Genomic DNA, 26,410 nt, shown 5'->3' on the forward strand with positions numbered 1-26,410 from the left:
GGAGTGTGTCGGGAGGGGGGGATGGGAGTGTGTCGGGAGGGGGGATGGGAGTGTGTCGGGAGGGGGGGATGGGAGTGTGTCGGGAGGGGGGGATGGGAGTGTGTCGGGAGGGGAGGGGGATGGGAGTGTGTCGGGAGGGGAGGGGGATGGGAGTGTGTCGGGAGGGGAGGGGGATGGGAGTGTGTCGGGAGGGGAGGGGGATGGGAGTGTGTCGGGAGGGGAGGGGGATGGGAGTGTGTCGGGAGGGGAGGGGGATGGGAGTGTGTCGGGAGGGGAGGGGGATGCGAGTGTGTCGGGAGGGGAGGGGGATGCGAGTGTGTCGGGAGGGGAGGGGGATGCGAGTGTGTCGGGAGGGGAGGGGGATGCGAGTGTGTCGGGAGGGGAGGGGGATGCGAGTGTGTCGGGAGGGGAGGGGGATGCGAGTGTGTCGGGAGGGGAGGGGGATGCGAGTGTGTCGGGAGGGGAGGGGGATGCGAGTGTGTCGGGAGGGGAGGGGGATGCGAGTGTGTCGGGAGGGGAGGGGGATGCGAGTGTGTCGGGAGGGGAGGGGGATGCGAGTGTGTCGGGAGGGGAGGGGGATGCGAGTGTGTCGGGAGGGGAGGGGGATGCGAGTGTGTCGGGAGGGGAGGGGGATGCGAGTGTGTCGGGAGGGGAGGGGGATGCGAGTGTGTCGGGAGGGGAGGGGGATGCGAGTGTGTCGGGAGGGGAGGGGGATGCGAGTGTGTCGGGAGGGGAGGGGGATGCGAGTGTGTCGGGAGGGGAGGGGGATGCGAGTGTGTCGGGAGGGGAGGGGGATGCGAGTGTGTCGGGAGGGGAGGGGGATGCGAGTGTGTCGGGAGGGGAGGGGGATGCGAGTGTGTCGGGAGGGGAGGGGGATGCGAGTGTGTCGGGAGGGGAGGGGGATGCGAGTGTGTCGGGAGGGGAGGGGGATGCGAGTGTGTCGGGAGGGGAGGGGGATGCGAGTGTGTCGGGAGGGGAGGGGGATGCGAGTGTGTCGGGAGGGGAGGGGGATGCGAGTGTGTCGGGAGGGGAGGGGGATGCGAGTGTGTCGGGAGGGGAGGGGGATGCGAGTGTGTCGGGAGGGGAGGGGGATGCGAGTGTGTCGGGAGGGGAGGGGGATGCGAGTGTGTCGGGAGGGGAGGGGGATGCGAGTGTGTCGGGAGGGGAGGGGGATGCGAGTGTGTCGGGAGGGGAGGGGGATGCGAGTGTGTCGGGAGGGGAGGGGGATGCGAGTGTGTCGGGAGGGGAGGGGGATGCGAGTGTGTCGGGAGGGGGGATGTGAGTGCTTCGGAGGGAAGGGGGATTGGGATATGTCAGGTATTTTGGGATTGGTGTGTTGGGGGGGGGAATTGGAGGGTGTCAGGGGTGATGGTAGTGTAATGGGTTTTTCACCTCTGGTTTGCTTATGCACCGTCTAAGCTGGCTTGGTCATTTGACTGGTTACTCTCTCTTCTCTCCTTCCCTCGGTTTGAGGTGACCCCTTCGGTTCGTGATTGCTTTATGAAAGCCTTGTTTTTGTTGTCTTTGGCCTCTGGGGGTTGTGTTAGGGAGCTTCATGCTCTTCTCTTGATGCCGGGGATCCTGATGCCGCTGGTTCAGGATCAGTGGAAGCCCTCTGGGTGGATCCTGTTTCTTCGGTTACCTGTTCCAGGGCTCAAGTGTCTCAGGTTGTCCGCAGTGTCTTCGAGTCTAGCCAGTCTGCGGTCTACCCTTGTGCCCGTGATTTCCAGAAGTGTGCTGCTCTGGCTGCAGTGTTTGGGAATGTCATGGGTCAACATTCGGGCGTGAGGATTTTTTAGGTCGAACAGGGACCTTGCCGTGTATCTTATGAACGTTCTGAGCCCTCTCCGGCCTTGTGTTACATTGAGCTGTCTGTCGTGGCCTGATGTCTCATCGTCATCTTGAGACCTGCGGTGATGCCGCCTCCCGGGTAAGTCCCTCTTTTACTTATCTGTGGGTAGTTAGCTTTAGGGAGCCGATAGGGTTCCCTACAGAAAACCAGTCTTGAATGTAATAAGACACCATTTTCTGGGTGAGCCCCGGAGGCTCCTTGATACTCTCCCTTTTTCCCCCTCCCTCCATTCGGCATTTTTTCATCCTTCTAGAATTGAAGGGGAGAGCTGTCGGCTCTCCTCAGCCAGCACCCCTCCCATATGCACTAGTTGGATGAGGTGTTGCTTGTTTGTTTGCATTTTGGGGGGGGGGGGGATATTTTGTTTTGTTTGGACGTAGGTTGCATTTATCACCAGCTTGAGGTTTGTATTGTTTTCTGGGTGCCCTCCCAGGTCAGTGGCAAGTATGGCTTAGTCTAAATGTAGAGTGCTCATAGGCTCTTTTGCACAAGGGGGGGAGTAAAACTTTGGCAAAAAATTATAGGCCAGTTGCACTAACATCACACATAATAAAAGTTTTTGAAAGAGTGATTAGGAATCAAATTTCTAGTTTTATGGAAAATAATGAATTACACAACCCAGGACAACATGGATTTAGAGCAGGAAGATCCTGTCTGTCACAGTTACTCAGTCACTATGACAAAATCACAGAAGCCCTAGAGGAAAAGCAAAATGCAGATGTCATATACACAGACTTTGCAAAGGCATTTGACAAATGTGATCATGGAGTGATTGCACACAAAATGAGGTCAATGGGAATAACTGGTAAAGTAGGACACTGGATACTCAATTTCCTGTCGAACAGAACACAAGAGTAACAGTCAATCAAATAAAATCAAGTCCAAGCGCAGTTAAAAGCTCTGTACCTCAAGGTACAGAGCTTGCACCACTACTGTTCCTTATTCTCATATCAGATATAGATAAAAATACAAGTCAAAGCTTTGTGTCATCCTTTGCAGATGACACAAAATTCAGCATGAAAATTACCTCGGCTGAAGACATGGAAAAATTACAAGCAGATATCAATAAATTTTCTATTGGGCAGCAGAAAATAACATGTTTAACAGCGATAAATCCCAGGTACTCAGGTACGGCAAAAATGAGGCCCTGAAACATAATACAGGGTATAAAACACAATCGAATCTGCCCATAATAGGTAAACAGCATGTCAAGGATTTGGGAATAATGATATCCGACGATCTAACGTTTAGGGAGCATAACCAAGCAAATATTGCGCCAGCCAGAAAAATGATAGGATGGATTACGAGAACTTTCAAATCTGGGGATCCCCTCACGATGATTGTACTCTTCAAGTCATTGGTGTTGTCCCGTCTCGAGTACTGCTCAGTACTCGCTTCCCCCTTCAGAGCAGGAGAGATTGCTGAAATAGAGGGAATACAGAGAACATATACGGCACGCATAGATGCGATAAAGTACCTAAATTATTGGGATCGTCTCAAAGCTCTCCAAATGTACTCGCTAGAAAGGAGACGAGAGAGATACCAGATAATATACACATGGGAAATACTGGAAGGCCAGGTCCCTTATCTACACAGTAAAATAACAATGTACTGGAGTGAACAATATGGAAGAAAATGCAGAATAGAACCAGTGAAGAGCAGAGGTGCCATAGGCACAGTCAAAGAACACTGTATAAACATCAGAGGTCCGTGGCTGTTCAACGTCCTCCCAGCGACTATAAGAAACATTGTCAGAACAACCATGGACATCTTCAAGAGAAAACTAGACTGTTTTCTAAAAGACGTTCCGGGCCAACCGGGCTGTGGTGGGTATGTGGGCCTGCGGGCCGCTCCAAGCCACAGCCTGGTGGACCAAACACTCACAAGTCAAGCCTGGCCTCGGGCCAGGCTTGGGGAGTAGAACTCCCAGAACCCCTTCAACCCGGTATCATCCAGGTATAGGCCATTGCACCCTGCGCCTCTCTGGGGGGGATCAGGTTCTTGCTCGTGGTCTCCGGTAGGCATAAATAACTCCCGTGACCAATGACCCAAAACTAATGTCGGACATGTTGTTTTGGATAGTTTCAGGGAGGCTCCGGGGCTCACCCAGAAAATGTTTTTTCCTTGTAGTGCACTAAAGTTTCTGGCATAAAATTTTGTCTGGCTGTTATTGACTCACTGGGCCAGTACCTGGTATCACCTTCTTGATACCTGCTTGATAACCAGGTTCTTTATCTCAATCACTGCTTATGGGGGCCTGAAGGCTGAGTGAACAGCTCTCGGGATTCGTAGTCCTAAGGTTCCGGGTTCGATCCCCAGCGGAGGTGGAAACAAACGGGCAGTTTCTTTTACCCTGATGTACCTGTTCACCTAGCAGTAAATAGGTACCTGAAAGTTACAGCTGCTATGGGCTGCTTCCTGGGAATATGTGTAAAAAAGAAGGCCTGGTTGAGGACTGGGCCGCAGGAACACTAAGCCCCGAAATCATCTCAAGATAACCTTTTAACACTTTCGCGCTCTCGGCGCTCAAAAAAAATCAATACCCCAGATGCTTTCGGCACTTCGCGCGCCTACGCGGTAAGACCGAAAAAGTGTACACTCTTTTGACTGTCCTGACAATAATTGAAGGCGCACGTATTTAAATTTGGTGTCACTGTGTTCGCAATGAAATTGTCTATAAAATGCCGCCCAAGCATAAGGAGTATCAACGCCAAATAAAAAACTATGCAGATCACTCGCCGAGAGCGCCAAACAGCAACAAAATGTTTCCACTCTCTTAATAGTTGCGAAGCCTACAGTTGTCCTACATCGCTAATTTTGGTATCATTGGAATCGCAATAAAATTCTCTACACGGACATGTGCATATGAATGTTTAATATAGGTAATTGCCCACCCGCAAGAGTGTGTGAAGTGGAGAGTAGTTAGCCGCGAGCGCACTGGCGAAAACACGAGGGGGAAATCATGCTTGGAAAGTTTATACATTTATACGTTTCCTGACCCTACTTTTCTATGTACGTATTTCTTTTTTATACCAATGTGTTCGCAATAAAATTTTCTATAAGATGAAATGTATAACATTTGTACAAAGCATGTGTAAGAGAAGCGCCAAATATAGAACCACGTCGCTCAGTATGCGTTCGCGGATTAAACGAACTCATTGTTTTCGTTCGTTTGATGTTTGTCATGTTTATACTTGTTGAAACATTTTATAATTTGTATGACAGTGATCGCAGTAAAATTCCCTACACAGACATATACATAACACATACAAATATTTCCCACGTGTTGGATATATCAACGGCTAAAGGGAACCCACTGCCACACGGCCGCCACACCCAGAGCCACACCCACCCGCCACACCCCCAAACATACTTTGTGTTTTTTTTTTTTTACTCATAGAAGTTTGTGATATAATAATCATTCTGGTACCAAAAAATTCGCAAATAAATTCTCTACAAAACGTATATAATATAACTTCTTATAGATGATAAAAAAATTCCAAATAGGTGTACTTACCCTGTCTATGTTGATTGAAGATCAACAGTTGAGCATTTTTTCTTCACTCCACCATCTTCAGGCTTCTGATCCTGAAGTTGCTCATCTGATGTTTCTTAGGTGGAGTGAAGCTGTTGCCGGTGGTTATTTTTTCTCCACCCAAAATATCTTTCTTCGGTGGTACCTTGTGTAGCAAGGCGCAGCGCACAGTGCCACATCACAAGTTTTACATCCATATATCACGTCCCTCCTTTTGCCAGACTTGAAACAAACACGGCATCTTCTTTTTTTAGCCAAGTGCACGAGTTCATGCGTCAACTTGTAGTTGAGACGTTGTTCTGAATCTATAATTCTTGTATTTCTTGGATGCACTGGAGGAATATTGTCTTCTACAGGAACCACCGAACTTGTAGTAGAATCTTCTATGAAATCAGAAACATCAAGTGGTTCTATGTCCTCAATGTCCATTTCAGAATTTGTGGTTGATGAGTGGGCTTGAGGTGTTGAGGTGAACAGAGGACGCCTCGCACCAGATGGGCTTGGGTGTTGAAACTGCTGCGTCAGCAGGAGGAGCTGCGCTGGCATCTATGTCGGGAACATGTGGTATACCACGTGACCGGGTAGGCCAAGATGCCATGTGTTCGGTGAGGGAGAACGGGAATTTCATGGAGAAAAATCTGAGTATCCCCATCCATTTCGGTTAAAAAATGGAATTTATAGAAATATTTTTTCGATGGACGAGAAAAGTAGGCTGTTATGCGGAATCGTAAGAAAAAACGGCGACGAGTTATCTCTAATCTAAAGCGCGAAAGTGTTAAGATGCGTTTAGTGGCTCTTCTTCATTGATCCCACCCCAAGCCAGTGGTAAGTTATCAAGAAGTGGCAGTAACAAGTAACCGTGAAAAATAAAAATGGGCTAAACAATACTAATCTGCACCTTCACCAATATTATAATATCGCTATATACTGTGTACACATGTACACTGCGAATGCCACTTTCACACAGTACACTAATGCAATAGATTCTGCAGTCTTCTATCCCAGTGAGTCGACTCTATCTTCTGTTATACGTCATCCACGTTCAATGGTCCTCACACTGGCGAGTACGCCCTACTCATAACATGAGCCAGTCCTATACTGTAACATCAGTGTCCAAATACCCAACATCTTCTCTCCAGAAACACGCTGGCAGAGGTCTTCAACACGCTGACAGGGGTCACAAATAACACGTTCAGAGGTCTCTACCAACACCCTGGCAGAAGTATCCAGCAGCACGCTAGCAGAAGTATCCAGCAACACGTTAGCAGAACTTCTCAACATATTGCCAGTACAGTATTGTCATCTTGTAGATCCACTTGGCCAATCCCGGGTACATTGGTCCAACCAATAACACTTCAAAGACAAAGCACTGTCTTTACACAGCGGCCACTTGTCCTACTTGGAACAAGTCGGGTGGACTGCCCTGGGTGAACTGCCTTCTAGAGTACAAGACACCCTCCTTGTCACTTCTGTGGAGATAAGTCATTAGCAAGACAGAAAGTATGCCAGGCTAACATAGGATGACAGACTTTCACCGGGAAACAGAAAATATGATTGGGTGCATGCAATAGATGGCGTTGATATAATCACCTCCCTCACCAGAGGGCATTGTCATCGATCTATCACCTAAATGGGTTATGATCAGGAGCATTCCACAGATGGTACTGACCTTGCCACACCTAAAAGCTTTGGGGTTGTGGTGCACTTCCATATATGGCGTCGATATCGCCACGCTTCACTCCAAAGGTGTTGTTAATATCCTCACACCGGCCTTTGATTTATTTGTTTTATTAAGAAGTACATTGAGTTTATAATGTATTATATAAGTAATATATAAACAATGATTACAGTAGTTATAAGGCGTCTGTGTGGTTTTTGTGTTGCCGCTTCTAGGGTTCTCACTGCCATGTATTCTGAGGAATTTTGTTTTTATAAGTTTATTGGTTTATCTGTTAGGAAAATTAATTAATTATGAAGGAATGAAAGATTTTGCCTTTATTCAACAGATTTACAGACTGTGAACATCACTCTCCGAGTGCTGTTCCATCCAATGAGTCTTGAACTTCCCAAGATCTACACTACACTAGGCGTTGATTATGAAGATCGTGTCCTTCCTTCCATCACAAATGAAGTTCTGAAAGCTGTTGTGGTATGTGTTTGTGGTTTTAATGTTTTGCTTCTCTGATAATCACATGACTGTGTACTTAAGAGTACTCTAATCCATGATTATTAATTATATTGCAGTAAAATGACAAAAATATTCATTGCTCATGTTCAACATGGTTTCATAACCTGGTAATGAAGCAAGGCTCGAGTCTCGGTTCATTACTCTGGGTTCACCCCCACCTACCTTGGGTTCACCCCCACCTACCCTGGGTTCACCCCCACCTACCTTGGGTTCACCCCCACCTACCTTGGGTTCACCCCCACCTACCTTGGGTTCACCCCCACCTACCCTGGGTTCACCCCCACCTACCTTGGGTTCACCCCCACCTACCTTGGGTTCACCCCCACCTACCTTGGGTTCACCCCCACCTACCTTGGGTTCACCCCCACCTACCTTGGGTTCACCCCCACCTACCTTGGGTTCACCCCCACCTACCTTGGGTTCACCCCCACCTACCTTGGGTTCACCCCCACCTACCTTGGGTTCACCCCCACCTACCTTGGGTTCACCCCCACCTACCTTGGGTTCACTCCCACCTACCCTGGGTTCACCCTTACATCCATACACCCTGGGGTTCACCTCCACATACCCTGGGTTCACCCTCACGTCCATACACCCTGGGTTCACCCCCACCTCTGTATACCCTGGGGTTCACCCTCGCGTCCATGTACCCTGGGTTCACCCCACCTCCACGTACCCCCTTACCACCCCTGCCACCAAATACCCCTTATTATTTCCACCACCAAATATCTCCCTCCCCCCCTCCCCCATCAGTCTCATCTCCAAATATCCCCTATTATCCCCACTATTAAATATTCCCCCCCCCCCCCCCCAATCGTCCCCCACCACCAAATTCCCCCATCATCCCCACCCCCAAATACCTCTCCATCATCCCCCACCACCAAATACCTCTCCATCATCCCCCACCACCAAATACCTCTCCATCATCCCCCACCACCAAATACCTCTCCATCATCCCCCACCACCAAATACCTCTCCATCATCCCCCACCACCAAATACCTCCCCATCGTCCCCCACCACCAAATACCTCCCCATCGTCCCCCACCACCAAATACCTCTCCATTGTCCCCCACCACCAAATACCTCTCCATCGTCCCCCACCACCAAATACCTCTCCATCGTCCCCCACCGCCAAATACCTCCCCATCGTCCCCCACCGCCAAATACCTCCCCATCGTCCCCCACCGCCAAATACCTCCCCATCGTCCCCCACCGCCAAATACCTCTCCATCGTCCCCCACTGCCAAATACCTCCCCATCGTCCCCCACCGCCAAATACCTCCCCATCGTCCCCCACCGCCAAATACCTCCCCATCATCCCCCACCGCCAAATACCTCCCCATCGTCCCCCACCGCCAAATACCTCCCCATCGTCCCCCACCGCCAAATACCTCCCCATCATCCCCCACCCCCAAATACCTCCCCATCGTCCCCCACCACCAAATAGACTTGTGGTGTCAGCTTCAGAGTCAGCGGCCGGATCCTTGATGCCATCCTCTTTGGCCAGTAGGCTCGGTGCTCACTGCACTGGGGGGGTCTGGTTCTCTAAGTTTGCGTTGGCCCTTTTATAGGCCACTCCTTTGATGGGGAATTGAGGGGGGGACGTGACTGGCTCTGTTTGCCCACGCCTGGTCCCACGATTTGTGGGCTTTTCGGGTTGTTTCGCACGGCCTTCGGTGGCATTGGGCAACCCTGCCTCCTGTGGGTGGTTCTGGTCTGGTGGGACAAGCCTCGTTCCTTTCCATCCATCTTGGAGTGAGTTCTTTTGAGCATGGTCGAAACAACCTCCCGGAGTTCAAGGATTGGTTAGGTTTCATGGGAGTGCGACAGGGTTACCTTGAGGTTACCTTGGGGTGCTTCCGGGGCTTAGCGTCCCCGCGGCTGCTCGCAGCCTGACGTATGAGTCACAGCCTGGTTGATCAGGTATCCTTTGGAGGTGCTTATCCAGTTCTCTCTTGAACACTGTGAGGGGGTTTGCCAGTTATGTCCCTTGTGTGTAGCGGAACCGTGTTGAACAGTCTCGGGCCTCTGATGTTGATAGAGTTCTCTCTCAGAGTACCTGTTGCAGCTCTGCTTTTTAACGGGGGTATTCTGCACATCCTGCCATGTCTTTTGGTCTCATGTAATGTTATTTGTGTGCAGGTTTAGGACCAGCCCTTCTAATATTTTCCACGTGTAAATTATTATGTATCTCTCCCACCTGCGCTCAAGGAAGTACAGATTTAAGCTCTTTAGTCGGTCCCAATAGTTTAGATGTTTTACCGAGTGGATTCTAGCAGTAAAGGATCTCTGCATGCTCTCCAGATCAGCAATTTCTCCAGCTTTGAAAGGGGCTGTCATTGTGCAGCAGTACTCTACTCTAGAGAGCACAAGCGTTTTGAAAAGTATCATCATCGGTATAGCATCTCTAGTGTGAAAAGTTCTTGTTACCCAACCTGTCATTTTTCTTGCAGTTGTGACGGCTACTTTATTGTGTTCTTTAAAGGCAAGGTCTTCCGGCATGAGTACACCCAGATCCTTTACATTGCCTTTTCGTTCTATGTTATGATTTGCCTGAGTTTTGTACGTGGTTTCTGTTTTTATATTTTCATTTTTTCCATAGCGCATGAGCTGGAACTTATCTTCGTTAAACACCCTATTATTTTCTGTAGCCCATAGAAAGACCTGAGCTACATCTGATTGGAGGTTTGCCGTGTCCTCTATGTGGCCTACTCTCATGAAGATCCTAGTGTCATCTGCAAAGGATGATACAGTGCTATAGGTTGTGTTCTTGTCTATGTCCGATATGAGGATGAGAAAAAGTACTGGAACAAGCACAGTACCCTCGGGGACTGAGCTCTTCACGGTTGATGGGCTGGATTTTATTTTATTGACTATTACACATTGGGTTCTGTTAGTCAGGAAATTGTAGATCCATCTGCCTATTTTTCCGGTAATTCCTTTTGAACTCATTTTATGTGCAATAACACCATGGTCACATTTATCAAAAGCTTTTGCGAAATCTGTGTAAATTACATCCTCGTTTTGTTTGTCTTCCATAGCATCTAATGCCATATCATAGTGGTCCAGCAACTGCAACAGGCAAGAGCGCCCTGTTCTGAAACCATGTTGTCCGGGGTTATGGAGGTGCTGGGATTCCATGTATTTTGTGATCTTACTTCTTAGCACTCTCAAAAAATTTTGTGATGTGCGATGTTAGTGCTATCGGTCTGTAATTTTTTGCCTCTGCCTTATTTCCTCCTTTATGGAGTGGTGCTATCTCTGCTGTTTTTAGTATATCAGGGATAACGCCAGTATCTAGGCTTTGTCTCCACAGAATGTGGAGGGCCTGCGATAGTGGTTTTTTACAGTTCTTGATGAATATGGAGTTCCAAGAATCCGGGCCTGGTGCAGAGTGCATAGGCATACTGTTTATGGCTTCTTCAAAATCCAGTGGGGATAGGGGGATGTCTGATATATGATACCTGGTTGATGGGGTTCTGAGAGTTCTTCTACTCCCCAAGCCCGGCCCGAGGCCAGGCTTGACTTGTGAGAGTTTGGTCCACTAGGCTGTTGCGTGGAACGGCCCGCAGGCCCACATACCCACCACAGCCCGGTTGGTCCGGCACTCCTTGGAGGAATAAATCTAGTTTCCTCTTGAAAATGTCCACGGTTGTTCCGGCAATATTTCTTATGCTTGCTGGGAGGACGTTGAACAACCGCGGACCTCTGATGTTTGTACAGTGTTCTCTGATTGTGCCTATGGCACCTCTGCTCTTCACTGGTTCTATTCTGCATTTTCTTCCATATCATTCACTCCAGTACGTTGTTATTTTACTGTGTAGATTTGGTACTTGGCCCTCCAGTATTTTCCAGGTGTATATTATTTGATATCTCTCGTCTTCTTTCTAGTGAGTACATTTGGAGGGCTTTGAGTCGATCCCAATAATTTAGGTGCTTTATTGCGTCTATGCATGCCGTATATGTTCTCTGTATTCCCTCTATTTCAGCAATCTCTCCTGCTCTGAAGGGGGGGAAGTGAGTACTGAGCAGTACTCAAGACGGGACAACACAAGTGACTTGAAGAGTACAACCATTGAGATTGGATCCCTAGATTTGAAAGTTCTCGTAATCCATCCTATCATTTTTCTGGCTGTTGCAATATTTGCTTGGTTATGCTCCTTAAACGTTAGGTCGTCAGACATTATTATTCCCAAATCCTTTACATGCTGTTTTCCTACTATGGGTACATTTGATTGTGTTTTGTACTCTGTATTATGCTTAAGGTCTTCATTTTTACCGTACCTGAGTACCTGGAATTTATCACTGTTAACCCTTAACACTTTCGCGCTTTAGATTATTCATGAGTCGTCACCGTATTTTCTTACGTTTCCGCATAACAGACTACGCCTGTAGTCCATCGAAAAAATATTTGTATAAATTCCATTTTCTAACCGAACTGGATGGGGATACTCTCAGATTTTTCGCCATGAAATTCCCGTTCTCCCTCACCGAACACATGGCATCTCGGCCTACCCGGTCACGTGGTCGGCCCATTGTTTTGTTGACACCACAAGTGCCCACACTGCGCTCCCCTCTCGCGGCAAACGTGACCCGTTTTACGCATTTATTTCCGTTTCGTTTCCGTTCTTGTGTACCTAAAACCAATTCAATACCTTCAACATGGAAGCTGCACCAGGAACAAGCAGTGGAACGCAAAAGAAGGTAGGAAATCTAGGAAAGCAGAAGAGATCGCCATGATTCACGATCTGTATCGTGGGGTCAAGCTCACTCCATCCAAGATTCCCGACGTTGTTGAAGCCTTTTCAGGGTCTTCTGATGATGAATTTGAGGCTGACGAACCTGAAAATGATATGTTATATGAGGTTTCCACAACTGATGATATTTCAAGTGAGAGTGAGGATGAGAGTGAAGAAGAAGCCCCTGCCCCGCCACGCGGAAACCGCACGTGTCCGGTACCAAAGAGGGCTAGGCTGGGTGATGAGTGGAATCGTAGCAATACTCCTCCCATCGTTGATGACTTTACTGCAACCCCTGGCCTAACAATTCCACTACCTGCTACTCCATTGCAGTTTTTACAACTGTTTTTCACTAGAGCAGTGGTTGAATACTTAGCGTATGAAACCAATTTGCATGCCACACACATCATACATCTCATGGCTGACTCGGCAAGAAACACGTGGAAACCAGTGTCGGTGAAAGAAATGGCCCGATATTTGGCCCTGTGCATACTGATGGGCATAGTGAAGATGCCTACAATGAGGATGTACTGGCAGACGAATCAGATGTGGCATTGTCGATTCTTCAACTTGTTTATGTCGTCTGCTCGGTTCGAACACATTTCTAAGTTCTTCCACATGTATAACAAAAAAGGCGTTACAGTGAATAATAGTGACCGACTGATAAAAGTGAGACCACTAATGGACTATTTTTCAGAAAAATTTGCATCTGTATATATCCCCAAAAAAGAATTGAGTCTCAATGAGGGTACAATGGCATGGCGCGGCCGCCTCTCTTTCAAGGTCTACAATCCCAACAAGCCTGATAAATATGGTGTAAAATTTTATATGTTGGCCGAAGGGACATCAGGCTACATACAGTGTGTCCTCACTTGAACGAACTATATGGGGTGAAGCCGATTCGTTCCAGTGCGGAATTCGTTCCATCCGGACGGCCCCAACAACCTTCTTATTTTTTTTTTTTTTAAACATATGCCAGGACACATTAGTTTGTTTCTTTGTTGTGTGGTGCTTCATTATAATATCTTTCATGCTCTTTTGGTGTCAATAATAATCTGAGATGCGAGAATCACCATCCCCCACCCCACTCACACCATCCTCCACCCCACCCACACCATCTCCCACACCACCCACACCATCCCCCACACCACCCACACCATCCCCCACACCACCCACACCATCCCCCACACCACCCACACCATCCCCCACACCACCCACACCATCCCCCACACCACCCACACTATCCCCCACACCATCCCCCACCATCCCCCACCCCACTCACACCATCCTCCACCCCACCCACACCATCTCCCACACCACCCACACCATCCCCCACACCACCCACACCAACCCCCACACCACCCACACCATCCCCCACACCACCCACACCATCCCCCACACCACCCACACCATCCCCCACACCACCCACACTATCCCCCACACCACCCACACCATCCCCCTCCCCACTCACACCATCCCCCACCCCACTCACACCATCCCCCACCCCACTCACACCATCCCCCACACCACCCACACCATCCCCCACACCACCCACACCATCCCCCACACCACCCACACCATCCCCCACACCACCCACACCATCCCCCACACCACCCACACCATCCCCCACACCACCCACACCATCCCCCACACCACCCACACCATCTCCCACACCACCCACACCATCCCCCACACCACCCACACCATCCCCCACACCACCCACACCATCCCCCACACCACCCACACCATCCCCCACACCACCCACACCATCCCCCACACCACCCACACCATCCCCCACACCACCCACACCATCCCCCACACCACCCACACCATCCCCCACACCACCCCCCACACCACCCACACCATCCTCTACACTACCCACACCATCCCCCACACCACCCACACCATCCCCCACACCACTAACACCATTCGCCCCCACCACCCACACTCCCCACACCACCACCCACACACCCCACACCACCACCCACACCATCCCCCACACACCCCACACCACCACCCACACCACCCACATCATCCCCCACACCATCCACACCTTCCCCCACACCACCCAAACCATCCCCCACACCACCCAAACCATCCCCCACACCATCCCCCACACCCCCACACCATCCCCCACACCCCCACACCATCCCCCACACCACCCACACCATCCCCCACACCACCCACACCATCCCCCACACCACCCACACCATCCCCCACACCCCCACACCATCCCCCACACCCCCACACCATCCCCCACACCACCCACACCATCCCCCACACCATCCCCCACACCATCCCCCACACCCCCACACCATCCCCAACACCACTAACACCATTCGCCCCCACCACCCACACACCCCACACCACCACCCACACCATCCCCCACACACCCCACACCACCACCCACACCACCCACATCATCCCCCACACCATCCACACCTTCCCCCACACCACCCATACCATCCCCCACACCCCCACACCATCCCCCACACCACCCACACCATCCCCCACACCACCCACACCATCCCCCACACTCCCACACCATCCCCCACACCCCCCACACCATCCCCCACACCACCCACACCATCCCCCACACCACCCACACCATCCCCCACACCACCCACACCATCCCCCACACCCCCACACCATCCCCAACACCACTAACACCATTCGCCCCCACCACCCACACTCCCCACACCACCACCCACACACCCCACACCACCACCCACACACCCCACACACCCCACACCACCACCCACATCATCCCCCACACACCCCACACCACCCACATCATTCCCCCACACCCAACCACACCACCCACACCCAACCACACCACCCACACCAACCCACCCACACCCAAACCACGCCACACCACCCAAACCATACCACACCACCCAAACCATACCACACCACCCACACCGTGTATTGAAGCAGCAGGCTTGGAAGCGTCTCAACTCGCCCAACAAAAAAAAATGATGGGTTGACAGGTCTCCTCACACCTCCAGGACCCCCCCCTCCCCCAGGTACCCGGCCATACACACCACAATGCCAAGTCAGCTATTGATTTCTTCAGGAAACAATAAAACGTGTTAATGATTAATAATGTATATTAATACACGAAAATTAACATATTTTGGCATAAATATTTTACAGCTAAGATTGAGATTTATAAGAGTATGAATGAGAGGTTTGGCAGCCATGCGTGGTCACCACCCTTCTCTCTCCACTTCCACCTCCCCTGACAACACCTTCCACCACTGACCCCACCTGCCTCTTTCCACCACCTGCCTCCCCTGACACCGCCTGCCTCCCCTGACCCCACCTGCCTCCCCTGACCCCACCTGCCTCCCCTGACCCCGCCTGCCTCCCCTGACCCCACCTGCCTCCCCTGCCTCCCCTGACCCCACCTGCCTCCCCTGACCCCACCTGCCTCCCCTGACCCCACCTGCCTCCCCTGACCCCACCTGCCTCCCCTGACCCCACCTGCCTCCCCTGACCCCACCTGCCTCCCCTGACCCCACCTGCCTCCCCTGACCTCGCCTGCCTCCCCTGACACCGCCTGCCTCCCCTGACCCCACCTTCCTCCCCTGACCTCGCCTGCCTCCCCTGACACCGCCTGCCTCCCCTGACCCCACCTTCCTCCCCTGACACCGCCTGCCTCCCCTGACCCCACCTGCCTCCCCTGACCCCACCTGCCTCCCCTGACCCCGCCTGCCTCCCCTGACCTCGCCTGCCTCCCCTGACACCGCCTGCCTCCCCTGACACCACCTGCCTCCCCTGACACCGCCTGCCTCCCCTGACCCCACCTGCCTCCCCTGACCCCACCTGCCTCCCCTGACCCCACCTGCCTCCCCTGACCCCACCTGCCTCCCCTGACCCCACCTGCCTCCCCTGCCTCCCCTGACCCCACCTGCCTCCCCTGACCCCACCTGCCTCCCCTGACCCCACCTGCCTCCCCTGACCCCACCTGCCTCCCCTGACCCCACCTGCCTCCCCTGACCCCACCTGCCTCCCCTGACCCCACCTGCCTCCCCTGACCCCACCTGCCTCCCCTGACCCCACCTGCCTCCCCTGACACCACCTGCCTCCCCTGACCCCGCCTGCCTCCCCTGACCTCGCCTGCCTCCCCTAACACCGCCTGCCTCCCCTGACCCCACCTTCCTCCCCTGACACCGCCTGCCTCCCCTGACACCGCCTGCCTCCCCTGACCCCACCTGCTTCCCCTGACACCGCCTGCCTCCCCTGACACCGCCTGCCTCCCCTGACCCCCACCTGCCTCCCCTGACACCGCCTGCCTCCCCTGACACCGCCTGCCTCCCCCTGCCACCACCTGCCTCCCCTGACCCCACCTGCCTCCCCTGACCCCGCCTGCCTCCCCTGACCCCGCCTGCCTCCCCTGACCCCACCTGCCTCCCCCTGCCACCACCTGCCTCCCCTGACCCCACCTGCCTCCCCTGACCCCGCCTGCCTCCCCTGACACCGCCTGCCTCCCCTGACACCGCCTGCCTCCCCTGACACCGCCTGCCTCCCCTGACACCGCCTGCCTCCCCTGACACCACCTGCCTCCCCTGACACCACCTGCCTCCCCCTGCCTCCCCTGACCCCGCCTGCCTCCCCTGACACCGCCTGCCTCCCCTGACACCGCCTGCCTCCCCTGACACTGCCTGCCTCCCCTGACCCCGCCTGCCTCCCCTGACCCCACCTGCCTCCCCTGACACCGCCTGCCTCCCCTGACACCACCACAAATGATGCCAGCCACCTCACCAAGGCCTAACGTTCACACGACCTGTGCTTGTTTTATTGGCCTCCTCAAAATTTATTCTAAATAGATATTAGTACAGTACGTAGGCTGTTAGAGGAGGGAGGGAGGGAGGGATCCGGGAAACAACCCCCCCCCCCCCCCAATGGCTCAGGGAGCGACCGGCCGGCCACACAATGCCGGCTGTTATCTACACCCCAATTGTATTAAAAATTCTGTGAAAAGGAAATGTGTTCAAACGGTTTAAAATATGTACTGTATATATTACAATTTTCACCATTATTATTGCTCCAATATGACATTTTTCTAATAAAAAGGCTATTTTCAGTGTAGATAATGCGATAATTAATTTTAAATTGACTCTTGGCATCTGACGACGAGAGGAGAGTGAGTGGTCTCTGTGGTCAGGTGGAGGAAGGAGGGTGGGGGCGGGGGAGCACGTGTTGCCTCCTGACAACAACTCTCTCACCAATGCCCCCCTGACACCATTTTATCACCATTTTTATCACCATTTCTCCCTAGAAACAATGGGTAGGGATAATAAAACACTACATAACTGTTTACACTCTGGCGAATCATAGTTGATGACAGCCAGCTCTGACGCTCGGCCTCGGTGACCGCTTGGACGAACATTCCTCACTTAATCGAACATTTGTATGTTCCACTGAACATTTGGTACCGAATTCAATTTGTTCGGCTCTTCCGGGAATTCGATTGAGCGGGGTTCATTAGTCTGAGGAAGCACTGTATATAAATTTGATGTGTATTGTGGAATTGGAAAAACGACAGTGGAAACCGTGATGGGGTTGATGGCGCCCCTAGTCAACAAGGGTTATCATCTGTATATGGATAACTACTATAACTCGGTAAGCCTAACAGAACAATCACGTGAAGTGGGTGTTTACACATGTGGCACACTTAGACTCCAACGTGGCGCCCCCAAGGATCTGCAACAAGTGGTAAAGGGTAAAATGGCAACCGACACGACCCTATACATGCGTAAGGATAACACCTTTGTTATAGTTTGGAAGAACAAGCGCCCCGTCTCTGTCATCACCAATATCCACAATGCCGACACTACTCAAGCACAGTGCAGGAAACGCGTTCGTAAACGTGACGGGAGAACTGGAGTAGAAATTGTGAAAATAAACAAACCCAAGGCCATAGTGGATTACAATAAGTTCATGAAAGGTGTTGATCATTTTGATCAAATGGTCAAATATTATGAGTTTGCAAGAAAAACGCACAAATGGACAAAGAAGATCACTTTCTATTTTCTGCAAATGGCCATGCACAATGCATACGCATTGTATAACCACTACTCAACAGACACAAAAAAACTAACATTATTAGAGTTTCACGCAGTAGGAATAAAAGCCTTATTGGCGTGGAACAGCGAGGAATGGCCAACAACAACAATTATACCACATGTTCCCGACATAGATGCCAGCGTAGCTCCTCCTGCTGACACGGCAGTTTCAACACCCGGGCCATCTGGTGCGAGGCGTCCTCTGTTCACCTCAACACCTCAACCCAACTCATCAACCACAAATTCTGAAATGGGCATTGAGGACATAGAACCACTTGATGTTTCGGATTTCATAGAAGATTCTACTACAAGTTTGGTGGTTCCTGTAGAAGACAATATTCCTCCAGTGCATCCAAGAAATAGAAGAATTATAGATTCAGAACAGCGTCTCAACTACAAGTTGACGCATAAACAAGTGCACTTGGCTAAAAAAAGAAGATGCCGTGTTTGTTTCAAGTCTGGCATAAGGAGGGACGTGAGATATGGATGTAAAACTTGTGATGTGGCACTGTGCCCTGCGCCTTGCTACACAAGGTACCACCGAAGAAAGATATTTTGGGTGGAGAAAAAATAACCACCGCCAACAGCTTCACTCCATCTAAGAAACATCAGATGAGCAACTTCAGGATCAGAAGCCTGAAGATGGTGGAGTGAAGAAAAAATGCTCAACTGTTGATCTTCAATCAACATAGACAGGGTAAGTACACCTATTTGGAATTTTTTATTATCTATAAGAAGTTATATTATATACGTTTTGTAGAGAATTTATTTGCGAATTTTTTGGTACCAGAATGAATATTATATCACATAAACTTCTATGAGTAAAAAAAAAACACAAAGTATGTTTGGGGGTGTGGCGGGTGGGTGTGGCGGGGGTGTGGCTCTGGGTGTGGCGGCCGTGTGGCAGTGGGTTCCCTTTAGCCGTTGATATATCCAACACGTGGGAAATATTTGTATGTGTTATGTATATGTCTGTGTAGGGAATTTTACTGCGATCACTGTCATACAAATTATAAAATGTTTCAACAAGTATAAACATGACAAACATCAAACGAACGAAAACAATGAGTTCGTTTAATCCGCGAACGCATACTGAGCGACGTGGTTCTATATTTGGCGCTTCTCTTACACATGCTTTGTACAATTGTTATACATTTCATCTTATAGAAAATTTTATTGCGAACACATTGGTATAAAAAAGAAATACGTACATAGAAAAGTAGGGTCAGGAAACGTATAAATGTATAAACTTTCCAAGCATGATTTCCCCCCTGTGTTTTCGCCAGTGCGCTCGCGGCTAACTACTCTCCACTTCCCACACTCTTGCGGGTGGGCAATTACCTTTATTATACATTCATATGCATATGTCCGTGTAGAGAATTTTATTGCGATTCCAATGATACCAAAATTAGCGATGTAGGACAACTGTAGGCTTTGCAACCATTAAGAGAGTGGAAACATTTTGTTGCTGTTTGGCGCTCTCGGCGAGTGATCTGCATAGTTTTTTATTTGGTGTTGATACTCCTTATGCTTGGGCGGCATTTTATAGGTATGATCATATAGACAATTTCATTGCGAACACAGTGATACCAAATTTAAATACGTGCGCCTTTAATTATTGTCAGGACAGTCAAAAGAGTGTACACTTTTTCGGTCTTACCGCGTAGGCGCGCGAAGTGCCGAAAGCATCTGGGGTTTTGTTTTTTGTTTTTTGAGCGCCGAGAGCGCGAAAGTGTTAACATGCTCAGGGTTTAATATCCTGTCATCCCCACAGGCGCATGTCATTTTGAAAAAAAAAAAATATTTTTTCTTCCTAACCTGTTAATTTGTGTTCACTGATCACGGGAAAAATAATAATAAAATCGTACGTGGCATATATTGCCCGCTATAGGGTGGGGAAGTCTGGCAAATTATAGGCGCTGACTCAGCATGCGTCCCAGGCAGTCTGTTGCTCGCCAGCTGTCAGGCCGGAGTTGCCACAAAGAGATAATTACCTAATTATTTCAATGTGTCTGATTGATTTTTCATAGTTTTTTTGCTGTAATATTATTCAATAGTGTTTAGTGTGATATATTTATATAATAAAATGAGTGAATCATCGCTGTACTCAAAAATATGGTGTGCATATTGTTGATTCAATTATGTTCATCAATCAGTGAACAAATACTTTGTCGGTTATTACACTATAAGTACAGGTTATATATATTATGAGTCAAAAAGTAATGAGGAGTGACTGCCGTGTACCAGCCAGCCACTCCCGCCCTCCCTCCAGTCATCTGACTCACCCACATTCTCCTCCCACAATACTGTTTTTTCTATAATTCACTATATACAGATGTTATATATAAGTATCTACATGTTTTGTTCACCATAACTGTACATCTAAGCTTGTATGGTGAGTAAAGGCACAAAGACGTAGGACCTCACACAGTCAGCTGATGGCTGCCGCCCTCAAGTCCAGACGCACTAATATTTCTCCTCCAACAATACTGTGTGGTGTTATTACGCTATATACACACATTATATATAAATATCTACCCGTTTTATTCACCATACTTGTACAAATAAACTGGTATGGTGCCCAAAGACCATCGTGGTAACCAGTAAACAACACCGCCCTCACCAAAATGGTGGCTCCAAACCTTCTCTTGCTGTTTATACCCTCTATACACACGTTATATATAACTATCTACATTTGTGTTCACCATAGCGAACCACTAAGCTGGTATGCTGAGTGCAGTCAATAAAAGGTGGCCCCACAGTCAGAAGACATCGCCACCACCCTCCCTCCCACAGCATTACTCCTCCCTCCATGGTGCACAGCACTAAATATCACCACAATCCTGCTATTATCAGAACCCTGGTCAGTTTTATCACAGTGTGGGGGTCTTCTGTAATAATATCATCGCTACATAATAGCATGATCAAGTATATTTTGCCATTTTTAGGCGATGCTGTGGTCACAAGCTGAACAGCAGTGCTGTTAACTCATGCTGCGTGCGTCAGGCTTGGTTGCTCACTCAATACTGAGGCCAATAACACCCGGGAGTTTGGCCCACGATTTTTTTTAAAAATGGCGTCTGTTTAAAAGAGCCCTGATGAAGGTGTGGTGAACCCCGTGTATCCGCAGGCCGTTTAAATCTTGCGTAGTACTCCAACACATCATATGACGTGATGCGCAGTTGACTGGAACAACGTCCAACACATCATATGACGTGATGCGCACTTTAAGGGTTAAACATCATGTTATTTTCTGATGCCCCAGCCGAAAACTTTATTAATATCAGCTTGAAGTTTTTCAGTGTCTTCAGCCAAGATAATTTTTATACTGATTTTTGTGTCATCTGCAAAGGATGATACGAAGCTGTGACTTGTATTTTTGTCTATATCTGATATGAGAATAAGGAAAAGCAGCGGTGCAAGGACTGTACCCTGAGGTACAGAGCTTTTAACTGCACTTGGACTAGCTTTTACAGTATATTGTTGACCGTTACTCGCCGAGTCCTGTTTGACAGAAAACTGAGTATCCAGCGTCCTACTTTACCGGTTATTCCCATTGACTTCATTTTGTGTGCTATCACGCCATGGTCACATTTATCGAAAGCCTTTGCGAAGTCCGTGTATATTCTTGGACGGATATTCTGGACGAATATGGAGTTCCAAGAATCCGGGCCTGGTTCAGAGTGCCTAGGCATACTGTTTATGACTTCTTCAAAATCCAGTGGGGATAGGGTGACGTCTGATAAATGATTTGATGTTGGTATCATATCCATGAAAAATTCATTTGGGTTATCAATCTTTAGTGTGTTTAATGACTCGCTGAAAACAGTCGTACTGCTTCCACGGTAGCTCGCTCATTTCTTCGTTGTCTTAGGTGAAAGTTCCATCTTCCTTTCGCAGGGGCCCGATACTAGATGTGGTTTTTGATCTTGATTTTGCATAGGAGAAAATATATTTCGGATTTCTCTCTATTTCACTGATGGCCTTTTCCTCTCCTGGGTTTTGTATGATTCTTGTAGCTTGAGTTCAATTGTTTCTATTTCTCTACCTAACCTTCTTCACCGTTCTTGAGATAGGGTGCGACTCAAGTTGTTCCGTGATTCGTTTTCTTCGCCTATATAGGGAACGACGTTCCCGTTCCAATCTGCATCTCTTCCTCTTTTTTCTTAGGGGTATGCGGTTTGAACATATTTCTAGTGCTACTGAGCTTATTTTTTCCAGGCACTGGTTCGGGTTTGCATTTTCTAGCTGATCTTCCCAGTTTATTTCTGTGAAGTCCTGGTTTATTTGCTCCCAGTTTATCTGTTTGTTATTGAAGTTGAATTTGCTGAAATCTCCTCCACCGGGAATCTGGATTGGTTTTGAAGGTCTATTCCCCATGGTTGTCATAACTTCAATTAAGTTGTGATCTGAGTAACAGGTATTTGTAATAATTATGTTCCTGATCAATTCATCATTATTAGTGAAAATGAGGTCCAGTGTGTTCTCCTTCCTAGTTGGTTCTAATATTTGCTGGTTTAAGGCAAACCTGTCGCACATCTGTAGCAGGTCATTTGCATGTGCCTGTTCATTTAGGCTACTTCCTGGTATTCTTTCTGATATTACTGTATTAGCCAGGTGCTTCCATTTCAGGTGCCGTAGGTTGAAGTCCCCAAGCAGGATAATGTTCGGAGCTGGATTTGTGAGGTTTTCCAAGCAGTGTTCTATTTACATTAGTTGGTCTTTAAACTGCTGAGGGTTTGCCTCCGGTGACTTATATACAAGGACAATAACTACATTTAGAATCTCTATTTTGATTATCAGCACTTCCACCATATCATTTGAGGTGTTTAGCAGCTCAGTACAGATGAGTGTGTCTTTGATGTAGAGGCTGACCCCACCCTGAAGCCAGTGTTTCCTATCACATCTGAAAAGATTGTACTCTGAGATCCATATTTCACCATCATGGTAGTCCTTTGTATGGGTTTCTGTTAAGGCTGCAAACACTGCATTTGCCTCATGAAGGAGACCATCTATAAAGTGAACTTTGTTGGATTTGCATGTTTTTATACCCTGGATGTTGGCAAATATAAATGGTGTTATCGTGTTAGTGGAAGAACTGGATGCCTTACTTGGTGATAATATCTGAGGCTCTGGTAAGGAGGCCACTGTGTTTGCGTCCTCTCTAGCATTTGACAGAGTTGGTGGTAGAGTCTGGTCATTTTTAGCCATTCTCCTCCTCTTGCTAAAAAATTATCCCGGTCGATGGAGTAGTGGCTGTTTTCATAGTGGCGGTCTGTCGTTTTTTTTTTTGCCTGGTACCTCTTATATGAAAAGCTGGACATTCAGCATTGACGCACTCTTTCCTGTCCAAAGATTTCTTGCAAATTTCTGGGTGAAAGAATTCACAGCTTTTGGTACATTTACCTGTATTGAGGAGGTTTCTGCACGTTCTAGGGTGATTGTACTTGCATGTTCCATTTGTTCTTCCCGATATCCCATGTTTACAGGTTGCCCATTTGTAATACCAACAGATTGCTGCTTTTGTTGTCCTCCATACCCCCGTGCATTTTTACATGCTTGACTCAGGTTGTGGTGAACCATCTTTGTTTGCTTGGTCTTTGCGTCTTGATCTACTTCGATGACTGGTTGGTGGGGCATGTCAAATCAGCATGAAAATTACCTCTGCTAAAGACATTGAAAAACTACAAGCAGATGTCAACAAAGTTTTCGATTGGGCAGCAGAAAATAACGTGATGTTTAACAGTGATAAATTTCAGGTACTCGGGTACGGCAAAAATGAGGATCTGAAACATAATACAGGGTACAAAACACAATCGAATCTTCCCATAGTAGAAAAACAGCATGTCAAGGATTTGGGAATAATGATGTCCAACGATCTAACGTTTAGGGAGCATAACCAAGCAAATATTGCGTCAGCCAGAAAAATCATCGGATGGATTAAGAGAACTTTCAAATCCAGGGATCCCATCACAATGGTTGTACTCTTCAAGTCACTTGTGTTGTCCCGTCTCGAGTACTGCTCAGTACTCACTTCCCCCTTCAGAGCAGGAGAGATTGCTGAAATAGAGGGAATACAGAGAACATATACGGCACGCATGGACGAGATAAAACACCTAAATTATTGGGATCGTCTCAAAGCTCTCCAAATGTACTCTCTAGAAAGGAGACGAGAGAGAGATACCAAATAATATACACATTGAAAATACTGGAGGGTCAGGTCCCAAATCTACACAGTAAAATAACAACGTACTGGAGTGAACGATATGGAAGAAAATGCAAGATTGAACCAGTGAAGAGCAGAGGTGCCATAGGCACAATCAGAGAGCACTGTATAAACATCAGAGGTCTGCGGTTGTTCAACGTTCTCCCAGCGACTATAAGAAATATTGCCGGAACAACCGTGGACATATTCAAGGGAAAACTGGACGGTTTTCTAAGAGAAGTTCCGGATCAGCCGGGCTGTGGTGGGTATGTGGCCCTGCGGGCCGCTCCAAGCAACAGCCTGGTGGACCAGACTCTGACAAGTCGAGCCTGGCCTCGGGCCGGGATTGGGGAGTAGAAGAGCTCCCAGAACCCCATCAACCAGGTATCAACCAAGGGACCGATGCTGGATGCAGTTTTTGTTCTTGTTTTTGCATACGAGAAAAAGTTTTTTTAGGTTCCTTTCTTTTTCACTTATAACCTTTTGCTCCCTTTGTCTCTTGACTTTAGATCATTTCTATTTCCCTACACAGCCTTATGTTTACCGCACAGCCTTACCACATGTTTCTTAGGGGTATATACCCTCTACATGTTTCTTAGTGGTATATACCCTCTACATGTTTCTTAGTGGTATATACCCTCTACATGTTTCTTAGTGGTATATACCCTCTACATGTTTCTTAGTGGTATATACCCTCTACATGTTTCTTAGTGGTATATACCCTCTACATGTTTCTTAGTGGTATATACCCTCTACATGTTTCTTAGTGGTATATACCCTCTACATGTTTCTTAGTGGTATATACCCTCTACATGTTTCTTAGTGGTATATACCCTCTACATGTTTCTTAGTGGTATATACCCTCTACATGTTTCTTAGTGGTATATGCCCTCTACATGTTTCTTAGTGGTATATGCCCTCTACATGTTTCTTAGTGGTATATACCCTCTAAAGTGGTGTCTGTTGTGAGAGGCCAATCCTCAGTGTCCCACTTCAATAGTGCCCATATTGCCACCTCTTGAAACTGCAGCAACGTTAGTTTCTTTTGATCACTTGTGTAGTTTTTATATAATACAAATGTATTGTGTAGAGCCATTTGAAGAACATAGAACGTTGTCTTCTTTGCCCACTTGTGACATTTTCTGGTAAACTGGTAATATTTTACCATTTGATCAAAGTGATCTACACCTTTCATGTAGCGATTATAGTCACAAATGGCAGTTGGTTTGTTGACTGTTACCTGTTCTACTGAAGATGATCCGTCACGTTTGCGAATTATTTTCCTGCGTTGAACTTGCATGGTGTCTGCATTATGCAAGTTTGTAATGACGGATACCACTCGTTTGTCTTTCCACAGTGTAATATGGGTGTTATCTTTACGGTGAAATATCGTTGTATCCAATGGTATTTTACCTTTGCCTTCAATTGCAGTTCCTTAGGTGTTCCACATGGTAATCTAATGGTGCCACATGTGTAAACCTTGCGTTCACGTAAAGTTTCTGTAAGGCTGACTGAGTTATAATAGTTATCCATGTAGAGATGATAATTTTGTCCATTAGGGGCTCGGTCAAGCCCGTGACTGTCTATTACTGTTTTACCTATTCCACAATATACTTCAAAGTCATATATGTAGCCAGAAATAGATTCCGCAAGCATGTACAGTTTCACTCCATATTTTTCAGGCTTGTTCGGATTACATACCTTGAAAGACAACCAGCCATGCCATCGTGCCTTCATCAAGACTCGGTTGTTTCTGGAGAACGTATATTGCTGCAAATTTTGATTTCAGATAATCCATCACTGCTCGAATTTTGAGCAA

At 48.4% G+C, this 26,410-nt stretch overlaps 1 protein-coding gene across 1 annotated transcript in view; it reads left to right on the plus strand.

Annotated features, from left to right (window-relative positions):
* The window catches only part of Phb1 (prohibitin l(2)37Cc), a 65,319-nt gene that overhangs the window by 16,595 nt on the left and 22,314 nt on the right, over positions 1-26,410 (plus strand). Inside the window, exon 3 of the mRNA XM_069308965.1 lies at positions 7,394-7,536. Within this exon, the coding sequence (XP_069165066.1) occupies positions 7,394-7,536 (143 nt within the window). The remainder of the gene's footprint in view (positions 1-7,393; positions 7,537-26,410) is intronic.

The sequence above is a fragment of the Procambarus clarkii genome, chromosome 6 (genome assembly GCF_040958095.1).
Source record: "Procambarus clarkii isolate CNS0578487 chromosome 6, FALCON_Pclarkii_2.0, whole genome shotgun sequence".
In the NCBI taxonomy this organism is placed as follows: domain Eukaryota; kingdom Metazoa; phylum Arthropoda; class Malacostraca; order Decapoda; family Cambaridae; genus Procambarus; species Procambarus clarkii.